Source organism: Microtus pennsylvanicus, chromosome 12 (genome assembly GCF_037038515.1).
Source record: "Microtus pennsylvanicus isolate mMicPen1 chromosome 12, mMicPen1.hap1, whole genome shotgun sequence".
Lineage (NCBI taxonomy): Eukaryota > Metazoa > Chordata > Mammalia > Rodentia > Cricetidae > Microtus > Microtus pennsylvanicus.
This window is the reverse complement of record NC_134590.1, coordinates 17,165,297-17,181,687: the sequence shown is the minus strand read 5'-3', so window position 1 is coordinate 17,181,687 and position 16,391 is coordinate 17,165,297. Positions and strand designations below refer to the sequence as shown.

General features: G+C 34.9%; 1 protein-coding gene across 1 annotated transcript; it reads right to left on the bottom strand.

Moving 5' to 3' along the window:
• Positions 1 to 1,336: 1,336 nt before the first annotated feature.
• Sult1e1 (sulfotransferase family 1E member 1) lies at positions 1,337 to 15,876 on the bottom strand. Its single transcript, XM_075942868.1, has 8 exons — positions 15,782 to 15,876; positions 12,872 to 13,033; positions 11,509 to 11,634; positions 10,749 to 10,846; positions 7,384 to 7,510; positions 4,687 to 4,781; positions 3,409 to 3,589; positions 1,337 to 2,040 (listed from the first exon to the last, which is right to left on the bottom strand). Exons 2-8 carry the CDS (start codon positions 13,017 to 13,019, stop codon positions 1,928 to 1,930), a joined length of 888 nt encoding a protein of 295 aa, XP_075798983.1. The 5' UTR covers positions 13,020 to 13,033; positions 15,782 to 15,876; the 3' UTR covers positions 1,337 to 1,927.
• Positions 15,877 to 16,391: the final 515 nt, after the last annotated feature.

The window sequence follows — 16,391 nt, the reverse complement described above, 5'->3', positions numbered from 1 at the left end:
ATTATATACTATTTAAGATAATAAAGAAATGCAGGTTAATAGTTACTTGTTACAATTAAACTTGCAGTTGTGTGAGGTATGTTTTCAAGGTCAAACTGAGGTATATTTTATACAGACAGGTGGTCTTCAAACACACTAGAGATCTACAAAATATGACACTTAAGATGTTTTATTAGCATAAGGTTTTTATGATAATGAGACAAGTCTGTTCCTGGCAGCACCAATCGACTTCAGATAAGATGACAGAGTCATAGAAACTTCATATGCAGTTTTCTTTCTTTGTGGCAAAAGTTAGACACTGGACAAGAGACTACCTTTACCTCAACTGTTGATAGTATGCTGTCCAAATTGGACAAATAGGATGCAAAAAAAATGACTTCTGAAATTTGCCAAAAAAGGTGGGACAGTGCTTCAAAATTTCTGCATCACAGAAAAGTCTGCCACATATTTTAAGTTTAGAGAGAAAAAATGGATGCCACAACATTACAGCGGTTCCTTGGGTAACACCCTAGTCAGCCAGCTGTTTATTTCATTTCTTACTTTTGGTAGTTGTTTGCTCTGCACTTCCTGTTTACTCAGGTAATAGTATATCCTTCTCAGGTCTCTGATAGAATTAAAGACTAGATATAGATTGCCTTGTTACTAAATTCAGAAAAGAAACTCACAAAAGAGTCATAAAGCTTATAAGGTTGAGAGACTTAACAAGATAGTTTTGGGTTGGTAATACAAGTTAGGACAGAAAGCAAATTCAGTGCAAGATTTTGAACCCACCAATGCAGCATAGAAAGTGGAGTATTTCCTCTGATTTTTGTCAAATTAAAATGGACTGAACATTGTTAATACAACTCTTACATATATATTTGTATTTAGTTATTACACTTATCGTATATAGTTCTACTATGTTGGTTAAAAATCTTCCCTTTTTATTTAGACAAAAAGGGAGAAATGCTGTGTGATATTTTGATTGTACTCTGACAAAAAATGCTTTATTGGAGTCAAAGGGCAGAGCTAGCTACTGGCTAATCAAAATTAGCAATAGAGTTTTGGAGGACTGGAAAGAGATAGGGGACAGGAAGTAGTATGGCAGGGCTGAGAGAGGATCTTGATCCATTTGGAGAAAGGAACAGAAGAGGTGGGAGGTGACTGGTGGCTGCTCACCCCCTTCTCTGATCCTTCAGCTTCCTACCCCAATATCTGACTCCTGACTTTTTTATTTCTTACTGATAAAGAATCATTAGTCAAGGCTGCAACCACCAAGTTCCAGTGTGTGTAGATTGTACATGATTCTACACAACAATGATGGCAATTTATGATTCAATACTCAATTAGAATTGGCTTAATGCTCAAAACATAAGAAAATACTTTTATTCAGTTTAACTAATTTCCTATCATTTATGCATCTTTAGATATTACCTTCAAGTGACATTATAATTCATGGAATTGTTTTAATATCTTCATATAATTTTGTATATATTCATCTTCCAAACACAATCACAAAGTTACCTACTTGCCAACTTCAAACCACTTTCCTATTTTTGATCTGTGTGTCACTGAGAAAATACTTGTATTGTAACATGAATGTTTAAATATAGAGACATCAAATTATTTCTGTTAAAAATCTTTGAACCTGTAAGAGTAGATTCTATATCTTTTTTATTGATTTTTTTATTGAGCTCTACATTTTTCTCTGCTCCCCTCTTTGCCTCCCCTCTCCCCTGAATCTTTATCTTCTATATAGGAAAAAAGGTGCTTTTTCTGTCAAACTATGATATGAATTTAAACTGATATGAAAGTTTAAAACAGAGAGAGTAAGAAATTAAATCATCAGCCTTCAAAAGATTTTTGCTTCTATGGAAAGACAAGCCAGCAGAAACTGGAGGATATATTGAAGAATGTTCCAGTTTCAGATACAAGATTAAGAAACGACTCAGAGCACGTCTCTAAACTTCAGGGTGCATTCCTTCATCTGTTGCTCATAGTGCTCATCAAACCTCTCCTTCAGTGCTACTGTGAAATGGTTCTTCCAGTCTCCTACAATTCCTGTAAGGAAGCAGAAGGAAATCGGGAGTGTCAATTCTTTGAGCCAGAATCATGAGATTTGTCTATCCTATATATATATATATTTCATAATTAATGTGAAATTTTCTCCTAATGTCAGTTTTCTCAATAAAATTATTATCATGTTTTATTTTACAATGACAATTTGCCTTTATTGTTTTGAGACATTTTCTTTGAAATTCCTATTAACTCATTTATTCTTAATTGATCTGCTTCAAATGAGCTATCTTCTTTGATGTTTTCTCTTGTATCAAGCCTTCTATAACGTGATGTGGGATTCCTCTCTGTATACTGTGAATACCATTGGTTAATAAAGAAAATGTCTTGGTCCTGCACAGGGAATAGAGGTAGGCAGGGAAAATTAAACTAAATGCTGGGATAAAGAAGTGTGGAGTGGAGAGAAGCCATGTAGCCCCACCAGAGATGGATACCATAACATTAGCCAGTAAGCCACAGTCACGTGGTGATACACAGATTAATAGAAATGGGTTAAATTAATATATGAGTTAGCCAATAGAAAGCTAGAGCTAATGGGCCAAGAAGTGATTTAATTAATAGAGTTTCTGTGTGATTATTTTGGTTCTGGGCTGACAGGACAAACAAGCAGCCTCTTCCCAACAATGATGAGACCAATAGTGTAATAATTCACATTATTGAATATTATGTTTGTGCTGATAAATCTTTCAAATCCACACATACCTTTATGTCCAATTATTTACATGACATTGCTACATAGATACTATATAAAAAATCCCTAATTTCAGGCATACAAGTTGACTATATTGTGTCAGGTAATAATCCTATGTACATAAAATTTCCTTTTGTTGTGTTTTGATATTATTAGCAAATAGAATTATGTTTGAATTCCTACCTTAGTCATTTAGTTTTCAAAACTTTCTGTCATTTGTACAAGAAAATATGACTGACTTTCCTGAACTTGTTTTTATCTCAAAATAGTTATAAATTCTAGTTAGAAATCATAAACTATATAGATAATATGTATACGGCATATGATATACACTAATATACACAGACCTAGTTAATGACACTGGTATACTAGATGATATTTTTGCTGATGCTGAGATTAAGATGTGGGCCATTATGTTCAATATAATATACTTCTGAAAAGGAATAAGCAAGTACCAGAAATTCATTATTAGTAAATATGGCCATATATATAATAATAGTGTTTAATGCCTCTGAACAATCCATAAAAGAATAAGAATATTCAAGATAAAAGAGTTTAAAGAAAATACATGTTGATTATGCAGGGTGAATAATCTTGACTAGATTTTTGCCTAAGTCATGGCAATTTAGACCTTTCAACAGAAAGTCACATGACTTTCTCACCCTTTCTCATGAAAGGTGATACTTTGGTGTTCATCATTTCCTCTGGCATTGTTGTATAATTGGTGGATGGATTGTTCTTCATCTCCTGGAATGAAGTATGCCGAATGATTTTGTCCACGAGCTCCTCTGAAGGTTTTCTCCCCAGGAATTTTAACAATTTTATCACTTCTCTTCTGATATCCTATGAGAAACAAAATGACTTGAAAATCATATTGACAAAATTGGTGAATAGATCTTAACCTAAAAATGAAAGAGAATATTATTTTGTATCTGGTCACTTTGGAATTAAATTAATAATGAGGAAATCGAACTATTCTAAACAATTCTTCTACATCTAGAAATAGATGCAAGAGACATTTCAAAAATTGTTAGACCTAAATGAAATGACTTGTAAATGTTAACTGTAGTTCATTCTAATATTTTCATTTTTATTTATTCTTTAATAGATAATGCAAGAGTGTGCTTTTTGTGTATCCAAGTTTGCATGTGTATGAGCATACATGCACTTGCATTTAAGTGTGTGAAAGCCAGAAATGTGTGACATATAGCTTCTTCTATCACTCTTCCCTTTATTTTACTGACAGCATGTGCCACTCAACCCAGAGATCACTGATTCTGTTAGTTCACCCTGCAAGTGTGACTCTGGAATCCTCTTTTTCCATAGCTCTAGGAATAGGGTCAGGCTTCCATGCTGACCTGGTTTTATGTAAGTACCAGGGATCTGAACTCTAGTCCTCAAACTTGTAGAGCAATGACTTTATCTGCTGACATATATCTCTGGTCATTTTTAAAATTATGTTTATTCTTCTTGAGGCAAGTCTTGATATTCGGCTCAAACATGTCCTGAACTCGTGGCTGCCTGTCTCAGTTCTATAATTGCTGTAATCACAGCTGTAAGCAAATATGACTAGTTATTATAATCTCATACATGGTATATGCACAATGAATTTCATATATAAAAGTATAAATCCTCAGGCTACAGTGTCCAGTGAAATATCAAGTTTGGTGATTATCCATTCATGTATGCTGTATTTTTGTTTTTTAATTTTATGAATTCAAATTCTTTTTGAAAATATTATCATTTGAAAATTTTGACACCTGGATTTAAAATTTATTTGTTCACTAAACTTAATCAAACTAGAGTATCATGTTTTTCCTTTTATACTTCTGCAAGTGGTTGCTATTATATTTCCAATGATAATATTGCACCACAGGCTTGTCAGATGTTAAGAGCATCTTAAAACCTTCTGGAATGTTCATTTGCCTTTTATTTCTTACCTCTATCATGTCTTCATAGAACATAAATAGTATAGATGGATTCTTACTCTTTTCCCACCAAGATTTCACATGATCATACCAGGAACCGTAGAAAACTGAAATTAGAAGAAACAAATGCAGGTACTACACCATCATTTCGCAGCTTGATAGACATATTCAAATTGTTAATAAGAGATAAAATGCTCAAGAAATGAGAGCCAATAGTTAAGTTAAACTTATTAAGAAAAGTTCTGCTCAGTAAGGATACAAAAATTATTGTATAATTTCATGTATAGAAACACGTTTTCAATTTTAGTATAATGATATGTATTATGATGCTGAGAAAAAATAAGAAACCAACTTAATTTAGAGCAACCAGAATATGTGTTAAACTAGTGTGTGTGTGTGTGTGTGTGTGTGTGTGTGTGTGTGTGTGTGTGTGGCTGTGTGTGACTTTATGCTTGTATATGTGGTTCTATGGGTCTGTATGTATACACCTCTCTTTCTGTGAGACACACATTCACAATTCACAGAGAGAGGGGGAGATGAATGGAAAGAGAGAGAGAATATAGTAATTATTACAAGAGTGGTAATTTCAATTGTGAAAGTGTGAGTCACCACTAGACTTGGCATTGACCCATTGACCCATTTTCTGTGCTTTGCTGCCAAAAATCAAAGTTTCTTATGAGAAGGTTCACAATGATGTTAATAGTAATTTAATTTACCCCCTTTAAGGTATATCAATTATTTTTTCTGTATTTTAGAAAGTCTTGACAATCTTGAGGCATATATTTTATTGACGGTGTTTTAGAGTACGTTTTTCTGCAAACCACATGTTCCAATGAGCAATATTATCTCATATAATTATAAACATTTTTCAATTATTCCTATACAATTTTTATGGTTTGTTTAATGGTGTGTAAACCCTTCTTTGCCCCTCATCTTTATATATAAATACTCAGTTGTTTTAGTCAGAACTGTAATGGAATGGCAAAGTTCCCATAATATCTACTCAAGTAACTCTTCATTGTTCAGGGAAATCAACTGAAAATGTTCTGACTACATGCCTGGTGAAATAAGAGTTTTATAGGTATTCAGAATATTGGTAAATACCGGCATCAATCCTCACCTACTGCCTTGGCATTTTACTTGGAAAGGAATGAGCAGGCTTTTTTACCCTTACCCCTTTTTGTTCAACCATATTACAAGTTTTAAAACATTTGGAAGACATTGTTTTTTACCGCAGCGTAGTACTCTAATGTGTATATATTCCATACTTTCTTCATCCATTCTTCCATTGAAGGGCATCTAGGTTGTTTCCAGGTTCTGGCTATTACAAATAATACTGCTATGAACATAGTTGAACAAATGCTTTTGACATATGATAGAGCATCTCTTGGGTAAATTCCCAAGAGTGGTATTGCTGGGTCGAGGGGTAGGTTGATCCCGAATTTCCTGAGAAACCGAAACACTGACTTCCACAGTGGTTGCACAAGATTGCATTCCCACCAGCAATGGATGAGTGTACCCCTTCCTCCACAGCCTCTCCAGCAAAGGCTATCCTTGGTGTTTTTGACTTTAGCCATTCTGACAGGTGTAAGATGATATCTCAAAGTTGTTTTGATTTGCATTTCCCTGATTGCCAAGGAGATTGAGCACGACCTTAAGTGTCTTTTGGCCATTTGAACTTCTTCTGTTGAGAATTCTCTGTTCAGTTCAGTGCCCCATTTTTTAATTGGGTTAATTAGCCTTTTAAAGTCTAGTTTCTTGAGTTCTCTATATATTTTGGAGATCAGACCTTTGTCTGTTGTGGGGTTGGTGAAGATCCTTTCCCAGTCAGTAGGTTGCCTTTGTGTCTTAGTGACAGTGTCCTTTGCTTTACAGAAGCTTCTCAGTTTTAGTAGGTCCCATTTATTCAATGTTGCCCTTAATGTCCGTGCTTCTGAGGACTTACCACAGGGCAGGGAACCCTGACTGCTCTTTGGACTGGAGAGGGAGGGGGAGAAAAGTGGGGGGAAAGGGAGAGGGGTGGGAGGAGGGGGAGAAGAATGGGAGGAGGGGGAGGGAAATGGGAGGCTGGGAGGAGGTGGAAATTTGTTTTTTTTTCTTTCTTTTCTTTATTCTCCTTTTATCAATAAAAAAAACATTTGGAAGAAATAAAAATATATGTTAGAGACAGAACATGCTAACTGTCAGACTTATAAAGGGTTAACTATCACCTCAACCCTCAGAATTGTGTCAGTGCCTTTACTTCTTGGCATTATAATGAAATTCCTAGAGTCTCTGAGTTTCCTTCCTCCTCCCAGACAGAGAAACCTCCTACAAGCATCAGTTCCTCTAGAATTTGTTTAATATTATATTTCTTAGAAACCAAATATTCTACCTCTGTTTATATATATATATATATATATCTGTATATTGTATTTAAATTTATATTATATTCCTGTCTATATATTTATATCATCTTATATTTATATTCTATTTTATTTATATAATGTTCTGTTTCTGTTTACTTATATTAATCTGTTGCACATATGTATATATTTATTTATAGTATATTACATTCTATCTCTGTTTATATTATATTATAGTTCTGCTTTTATATACTTATATTACCTCTGTTTATATTAGCTCATTTATTTTTCTTCCTCATAGAACAGCATTTGTTTTGTTCTACTTTTTTAGGAAGTAATCCAAAGGAGACGAGGTGCTCCTTACCTTGTCCTTGCATAAATTTCTCCACAAATTCCGAAAAGGATTCAGGATTTGGATAACTTGTTACCATTAGGAAACAGTAATAAAAGGAAACCGCCACATCCTTGGCATTCCGGCAAACATAGATCATCTAGGGGATGAAATAAGGTGCGAAATCACTGCCTGGATTATCAACCAAGTTGTCCTCAAGTTCTAAAGATCCATGTCTGCAACAACTAACATAATATCAATTCTTTGTTTAAAAAAGATTAAAACAAAACACTCTATGGAAAAAACATACCATAGTATTTTAAGTTAAGGCACCATTTTCTGTGTCCTGGCTAGCCTTTAGTCCTATCCTGCTAAGAAATGTATTCAATAGCCTGAGGTCACAGCATCATTTCTGACATTTTTCAAGGTTTCTTCTTGCTGTTTATTTGTATGACAGTTTCAGTAAAATTAAAAATTTGAGTCAACTAGATTGTTTTCCTAATTTTAATGAATAAAATAATGAAACTTAAATTGATTCAATATATAGTAGTAATGAAAGTAAATCAATCCAAATAATCAAGTTGACAGATCTCTCCATCGAAAGTACAGTTTCCTGGTCTTTAAACTGTATTACAATTTGGATCCTAAGAGTTGCCCTGTAGCTTCATTACTTGCGATTAGAAAAAGTAATCATGTTTACAAATTTGTATTTTAATCCGTATCTCAAAGTTCTGTATTTTCTTCATCTGGGCCCTCCTCGAGATCCTCCCCTCCACTGTTTGGTAACAAAAGTGACCACTGCTGCTCCTGAGGGATGTGATGAGAGGACAACGCCCTCTCTGCCTTCACTCACTGGCTCTCCATTCTTGTTATACACAGTTATAACATCAGGGGGTTAGCAAATCAGGTGTGTTAGGGGCTGTTTCTAGCATTAAAACTATAAAATTTTATCTGGCAGAGGCCTCATCACTGTCCTCAGATACTTTGGCCACTAAAGAAATGGGACAAAGCATGCAGTTTCCTCCAGGCCTGCAGTCTATACACCTCCCTGCAACACACACCACAACTTCAAATTCATTGTCCTTAGACACTTCAGCCACCATCTTGTTCTTTTAAAAATCAAAAAAAAAATCACTTCCTTTACTCCATCACTTAATCTTTCTGATCCATCACTCCAAACACGCTTTTCCAAAATATTCTCCACTATTTCTCCTCTGACGGATCAACAAATAAGCCTGAAAATATTTAAAAGGCAAATCCATTCAATTATCTTTATTTCTTTGATGACCTCATATAAGAAAAGGGTATAAGAAAGTATGGAATAAAATCTGACTGTAAATTCAAAGGAGCGGTAAAATCCTACCACTCTTCTTGCAAGGAGAAAAGTGCCTTGATCAATACTCTTATAGAAAATTGTGATGAGACATCTCAGGAAATTGCTTTTCTGTGAAAGAGCTTTTCTGCAGGAAATCATACAGGAGAATATGATCATAGTGTTATTTCAGGTGAAATTAAGACAGCATTGGAATCTTTAAAGTTTTTAGCCTGCCGGGCGGTGGTGGCGCACGCCTTTAATCCCAGCACTCGGGAGGCAGAGGCAAGTGGATCTCTGTGAGTTCGAGACCAGCCTGGTCTACAAGAGCTAGTTCCAGGAAAGGCTCCAAAACCACAGAGAAACCCTGTCTCGAAAAACCAAAAAAATAAAAAATAAAAATAAATAAATAAATAAATAAATAGATAAATAAATAAATAAAGTTTGTAGCCTGAGATCTTTGTAGTGTCAAATATATCAAGAAACACCAGTAGGCAGGATGCGTGAAATTCACTCCATGGCCAATTTCTCTCTAAAATGCCCTAGTCTTGTTATAATGGAAGGAAAACCCACATTTCTTAACTTGGCGTCCAACTTTCCTATAAGTTCTAGGTAATTTTCTTTCACTGTTTTATCCAGCATGAACTCCTAACTTTCCAGACAAGCTGAACTGGTTACAGGCAGCTCCTGACGTTGTCTTTGTTTGAATAAACTAGTTCATCTTCAGTCCTTCTTTGTTTGTTTGTTTTTTTTATTTTTTCAAGACAGGGTTTATCTGTGTAGCCCTGGTTGTCCTGGAACTCACTCAGTTGACCATGCTGGTCTCGAACTCACAGAGATCCAAATGCCTCTGTCTCCCGAGAGCTGGGAATGAAGGCGTGCACCAGCACTGCCCAGCCCTCTTCAGCCTTTTAAACTCTGCATCTTAATTAGAAATCTTCTCTTATATGATCTAAGGACTACCTGTAGAGTCTGTTTGCTTATTTCTATACTCAAGTGACTGTTTCTATGGAATCTGTGATTATCTGTGTCATATGACCCTACATGTTACAGGAACTGGTAGGTTTGAATATGGTTCTTCCCCTCCAAAATCCATATCCAAATTCAGTGATCACAATGAAGTCTGTGTACCTGTAGAATGAATATAATCTGACTTTTGTATTTAGAGGTGAGCATTTGGGAGGGGTCAAAGGTTAGGAAAGGTCACCATAGTAGCAAACTTTTGAGGACTAATGGCTTTAAAGAAAAGAGTTAGTGACTAGAGACATAAATGTATGTGCCTCCCCTGACTCGTATGTTACCTTGAAACTTTGTCAACAAGAAGATAATCACCAAGTTCAGCCTCTTGACCCTGGATCAGAACCGCCAACCAAATAAATCTCTTTCCTTTATAGTTTAGCCAGCATGTAGCATATTATTAGGAAGTGAGATGAAGATAAGGGTCTCTTTCATTCACTGTGTAAATGATTATTGCAGGACACTTGTCTGGACATCCTATTCTGACTCATTTGAATGTCTCACAATGTCACACACCGTTTTGTGAAGAGGAGACATTCAGTCCACAAGGATATAAGAGTAGCTCTCTGACATTCATCCAGAGCTTACAGTGGGTTAGGCACTAGGCTTGCAATTTCAAGGATAATTGCATTTATCTCTATTAGGATGATGACACTATGACCCTTCTTCTACACAGGAACAAACCAAGGTTTAGAATCTAACTACTTTACAGAATCATCTTTTTTTATTATTATTTATTAAAGATTTCTGCCTCCTCCCCACCACCGCCTTCCATTTCCCTCCCCCTCCCCAATCAAGTCCCCCTCCCTCATCAGCCCAAAGAACAATCAGGGTTCCCTGCCCTGTGGGAAGTCCAAGGACCACCCACCTCCTTCCAGGTCTAGTTAGGTGAGCATCCAAACTGCCTAGGAAATAAAAGTAGGTGTAATTGGACTTGGGTTATGCTAAAAATAATTCATATTTGTTGAAAAATCTGTATGTGAAATGAAAATTGTAACACAATATGTTTAAGATGCCTCTTAGGTGATATCCGAGAACATAAAGTGTAAGAAAATCTAATTCTGGTTACCTTGCAATTCTTCTCCCAAAATGATGCTGGAAGAAGTTGGGGTGGCAGGTGGGTTTTTATTATTCTAGGAGATTTCTTCTCATTTAATTGTTTTACTCCTAAAGTGAGAAAAACAGGCAGTTTGAAAATTATTCATGTAAATTAAGGAGGTTACTTAAGATTCTAGATAATACAATTTCACTGTGAAAAAAATTATTAACTAAATAAATTGCAGAGCAAGATTAAATAGTTTCATCAGTTGAAGTAAGTAATTGTTCACTAGTTGGTCAATGGTGGCACACGCCTTTAATCCCAGCACTTGAGGGGCAAAGGTAAGTGGGTCTCTGTGAGTGAGGTCAGCCTGGTCTACAAGAGCTAGTTCCAAGACAGGATCCAAAGCTACAAAAAAAATTGTTTCAACCCCCCCAATAATAATATATTTTCACATGTTGGTAAGCAAATGTTCACGAATACAGTTTTGACTTTCCCAGAAATCTACTAAATAGTTTCCTAGTATTTAAAATGTTTTCCAAGTCAGGGAACTAAGAAATAAATGCTGGCATATTATAAGACTCTTCTGAACACATATAATAGTGAGAATTTCACTATTTCAGGCACAGGCCATTCTATAAGATTACCACCTATAGAGGTGACAGAATATTAATTGTATATGATGCTAAAAGTTCTCTTGTTTTTATTGCAATATTATAAATCCATGTCATATATCTATCATATAGCTTAAAATTTATGCATACATTTAAAAAACAAATTTAAAACTTACCATTTATTAAGTCTTCATTTCTGCCTTCCAGGTAAGGTACTCTATTAAAAATTGCATCTTCCTTGCATTTTTCTACATCACCTTCCTTATAGATCATGTATACAATTTCACTAACCCACGTGGTACCTGTAAAAATTAAACACACCTGAATCTCCAATGACCCTGTAAGGCTGATAACAGTATTATTTTAATAAAGTTTGATATCCAAATTCAAACAATACACTCTTTTTTAAAAGATTTATTTATTATGTATACAGTATTCTGCCTGCAAGTACTCCTGCATGACAGAAGAGGGCACCACATCTCATTACAGATGGCTGTGAGCCAGCATTTAGGTACTGGGAATTGAACTTAGGACCTCTGGGAGAGCACAGGCAGCCTGTGCTCTTAACCTCTGAGCCATCTCTCCAGCCCTCAGTTTTCAATTCTTTAAATAGTTTATTTAACTTTAGTTTGTGTGCATTGGTGTGAAGGTATCATTTTCCCTGGAACTGGAGTTATATACAGTTGTGAGCTGCCATGTGGGTGCTGGGATTTGAACTTGGGTCTTCTGGAAGAACAGCCAGTGCTCTTAACTGCTGAGCTTTCTCTCCATCCCCCAAACAATATATGCTTGAATATTTAAATTTACACTACCCAAAATAACTTCAACTAATAGGGATCTATACTGTCATGAATAATAAATACCTGGTCAGTGTGTACTGGTCGTCTCAAACTCATAATTCTCATTTCTCTTAAATATTGGAATTATAAAATCATATGGTCATAAGTAGATAAGTGATTCATTTTTAAGCATCAAATGTTAATACAAAGACAGAGAACACATGATTGTGTTTCTTTGAATTTTAAAGTTTATAATTTTAAGACTCTGGAACTATGTATAGTAGTAAAGTTAATCTCATAAAAAAAGAATTGTAATTTGTGAATATACAGTGAAATTAAAATTTGTGAGTATATGCAATGAAAATCAGTGGTTGCCTGAAAGAGTTTTTGTTTACATATGAAAGGGCTTGTAGTCTAAATACATAGCAATAATAAAATCTCAGTAGTTTTAAATATTCATTATGCAACATATATCTCAAATTGACTCATCTGTATTGAATAAGATAATTACATGATCAACAAGTTCCACTTATCAGTGACCTAAATGAAATTACTGGTTGTGTTTTTGAAGCTTGAGATTGTGAAATAAAGTTGATAATGTGAAATTTATTAATATTTTGACACCAAAATTACTACAACTGTCCTTAATATGAAATGATTTTGAGTCAGGTAAACACTTTATAACTGATGATTTAATAATGATGTAGTTTTATAATTTCTATGTGTCAAAGCAACATTCTGTCATAGCAAAGACACCTACCAGATTTAGGATAAGTAGCGATGACGAGATCATCTGGTCTCGCCAGGAATGTTTCAACGTCTTCCCAATATTTGGTGAAACGTTTATCCATTAGAATTCCATGGAACTCAGCAAAGACTTCACAATCCTCAGGTTTAAAAGTCCCCATCTCAAAGTGGTATTCTTGGGATAAAACAGATTTTTAAGTTTTTAAATGCTTTCACATTTAGAATATATATGTGTGTGTGTGTGTGTGTGTGTGTGTGTGTGTGTGTGTGTGTGTGTGTGTGTGTATACCAGTTAAATGCCTTCACCTTACCTGTTACCTGGGTGAAAACATGCTTAATATTAGTGGAGGGAGGGGAAATTATAATCAGGATATGATGTATGATAAAAGAATCTATCCTGAATAAAAATGCAAAAATTATACATATATTCAGTGTTTAAGTATTTTCTACACCTACTAAAAGCATAAACCATTTAACTTTATAATAAACAGGCAAAACTAGTCAAGATGGTGGAGAGTATAGTTTAAACACTATGCTAGTGTAGGGGATACATCTATAGCTAGACAAACACATAATATATATATAAGATTCTATAATGAATGGAAAATAATCTTCAATTTTGTCAACATTGATGAAGCAAATGAAAAGTCTAAGAAATCTTAAAATGTAACCATATTTCAGCAGAGAGTTCAATTTTGTCTGTATTAAATAATAAAGATAGGCTGCCACTTTATAAAGGTACTAACCGGAATCTAACACAAATCTGACTTTGTTCCTGAATATATGTCATTGGATGAAAGCATTTCAAATGTTCGATAAACATATTTAAAGGGAAGTAAAATAAAGATATTATAAAATTTATGTCTGAAAAAAGGGAATGCTGAGGTTATAGAAAAGCCCTTTGAAGTCATGGATCTTGATTTTACTTTTCCCACTTACTCTCAAAAATAATGGACCTTCTTAAGGAGTGATTTACTCCAAATTGACAAGCCTCAGCAGGATGGTCCTAATTCACACCCTGATCAAATTTTAAACTATGGGCTGGAAGGTAACTCAGTGGGTCAAGGTAAATGGCATGGTAACACAACTGTTCAATCAGGGAAGGCATGTGCCATTAACAATTTATGAAGCAGGATTGCAAAAACTCAGGGTTAAATTGGGGTTCAACCTGATGATCTGGAAAGCAAAACAGCCAGCCACTGGCTTTTACCTTAACTTCAGTCTGAAATGGCAATTCTTCCTCCAGCACTCTCAGAATGAGACTGTGTGTCTGAGAGCTAAATCCCCCTTTTTATATAACTCACTAGGGTGGGGATTAAAGGCAGCACTTCTGGGATTAAATGTGTGTATCATTGTGGCTACTGGGATTAAAGGTGTGTGTTACCATCACCTGGGCTGTAAGGCTGAGCAGCGGGACTGTTTACTCTCAGATCTTCAGGCAGTTTTTATTTATTAAAATGCACTATAAATTTCCAAGAATATACTTCAAAAATGCAAAGATCCTAGAAAAATTTATAGTTAATATTTTGTTTCCTCACTTTAATAACCAATGGTATTCTTCCTGGCATTTATTCTCTGAATATCTCTAAGACAACCCACCCAAGATAATAGTCATTTCAATATAGCTCTAAATGGCACAATAAAACTAAGACATAAGTGACACCTTGCCATTTGTTTGTTGTTATTCAGATAATGGCTTATATGTGCTATGAACCCACGAAATACTATTAGTCATGGTTATTTTTACCAGAGGGAAAAAAAAATCTCAGTCCCTGCAATTTCAACTCTTTGAAAAATCAGAGGCACATAGACATAACAATTTGAAAATATCATTTCTATTACCAGAACAGAAATCAGCCATCTGCTTGTTTTCAGAATTGTCTCCAGGCTTACTGAAGAAAGAAATGTCCACTTCTAAAAAGAACTATAATAGTCAACACTTACCTTATTAATTTGTGTATTCAGGTGAATTGTATTTTGTGGGTTGAGCCACATGTCTAAGAATTGGTTTGCATTCAAACTGGAGGTAGTTAACCCACCAGTAAGCAGTAGCCCGACCCCAAGCTGTCACCTCCTAATTAACATGGTCTCATAGTTAAAAAGCTGACATCAAAAGTCCTCTTTCCTACCCTCAGTTTTTTCATAAATTGCCTTGAACCATAACACATAGATTCACTCACTGACTGTGTTTTCCCCTAAAATGTGTATTTCAGTCAGAAACTGTCAACACTATTTCGTGAGGAGAAGAGGTTCCAGTTATGGAGAAACAGCAGCAGGAATTGTTTAAAGTGACAGCCATTTCCTCTTCTATCCCCTAACCTGAACTTTAGCCTACTGCCCTCCTTTATTCTGTGATGAATGCTGAAGATTTTGTCAAGTTCTGTTTTAGTCTAGATATGAGCAAAGTGGCTGAAAGTAGAAGTTGTCTTTTTATTTATATTTCTGCCACAATATCATGACCCAAAAGAGATTCTGGGAAAGAGTGATTACTCTAATTATTAAACTCTATTTTTGATTGGCTAGTTTCCACTGTCAAAAAATGCTATCAAAATTAACATTGTCCTACAAATGAAATAAACATGAACGATTTGTCAAAAATCTAGATTTTTCCTGTATTTTTTTTACAAAGTTTCCTAAGAAAATAGCGGTAGTAGTTTCAAGATCCTTTATAGCAATTGCATTCAGTACTTTACAGGTTTCTATAATACCCAAATTTATTTTAAAGATCGTTAAGCATCAAAGAATGCCTAAAAATATTTTGTGACAAGCAATTTTAAAAGACTTTAAACGAATTACATTATCAATTAGGCATAGTATCAGTATAGACTTAATCTTCCCTCGATTTTTAACAACTGAGTAAATACCACAAACTTTGTATTTCCTATGTTTAAAATCTGTTAACATCAACAATAAAAAGTACAACCTGTCCAGATGATTCCGTGAAAGAAATGAAATGATCTAGTTTTGTCTCTTCGAGTGGCAGCACACGTTTTAAGCTTTGAAAAATGAGTACTGTGTGTGCACTTGGAACGTTTCTCGTCAGCTTTTATTCTGATAGTCAGGGAATAACTGGTGGGGCTGGGCGATGACGCAATGGACTGAGAGGAATACCTGCAGTGGTATTGAGTCATCTGATAAAGTTCTTTCACACAGATGGCCTCTACTTCTGCTCCCCCCCCCGGCTCATATGCAAATCTTAAATTACCCAACTCATTTTATCTTTCATAAAGTTTTCTATTCATAAAGGAATGAGAAGTAGTGAACAAGGAGAGGAAAGGAAGCCTAGAGGAAAACAGGAGATGGTATAGTGAGAAAATCTTTTACTCACTGGTGAATGATAAATGAGGATAAAGTAGTTATTGCAAACAACAAGCTTAACATAAAAAACTAACCATGAAGAATCTCAAATAGTGTGACTGTGTATCAAGAGAACAGCAAAAAAAAAAAAAAAAAAAAAAAAAAAAAAAAAAAAAAAAAAAAAGCTTTGTAGAACTTAACTGTGTCCTAACAAGACAATGGAGATATACGTTCTG

Bases quoted from the DNA above. Each gene is read 5' to 3' on its own strand.
- Sult1e1 (XM_075942868.1), bottom strand. From the start codon at position 13,019: ATGGGGACTTTTAAACCTGAGGATTGTGAAGTCTTTGCTGAGTTCCAT. The intron at 4,782-7,383 runs GTAAGGAGCACC...TTCTAATTTCAG, and splicing joins GAAATTTATGCAAGGACAAG to TTTTCTACGGTTCCTGGTAT. The intron at 2,041-3,408 runs GTGAGAAAGTCA...GCTTCCTTACAG, and splicing joins ATCACCTTTCATGAGAAAGG to GAATTGTAGGAGACTGGAAG.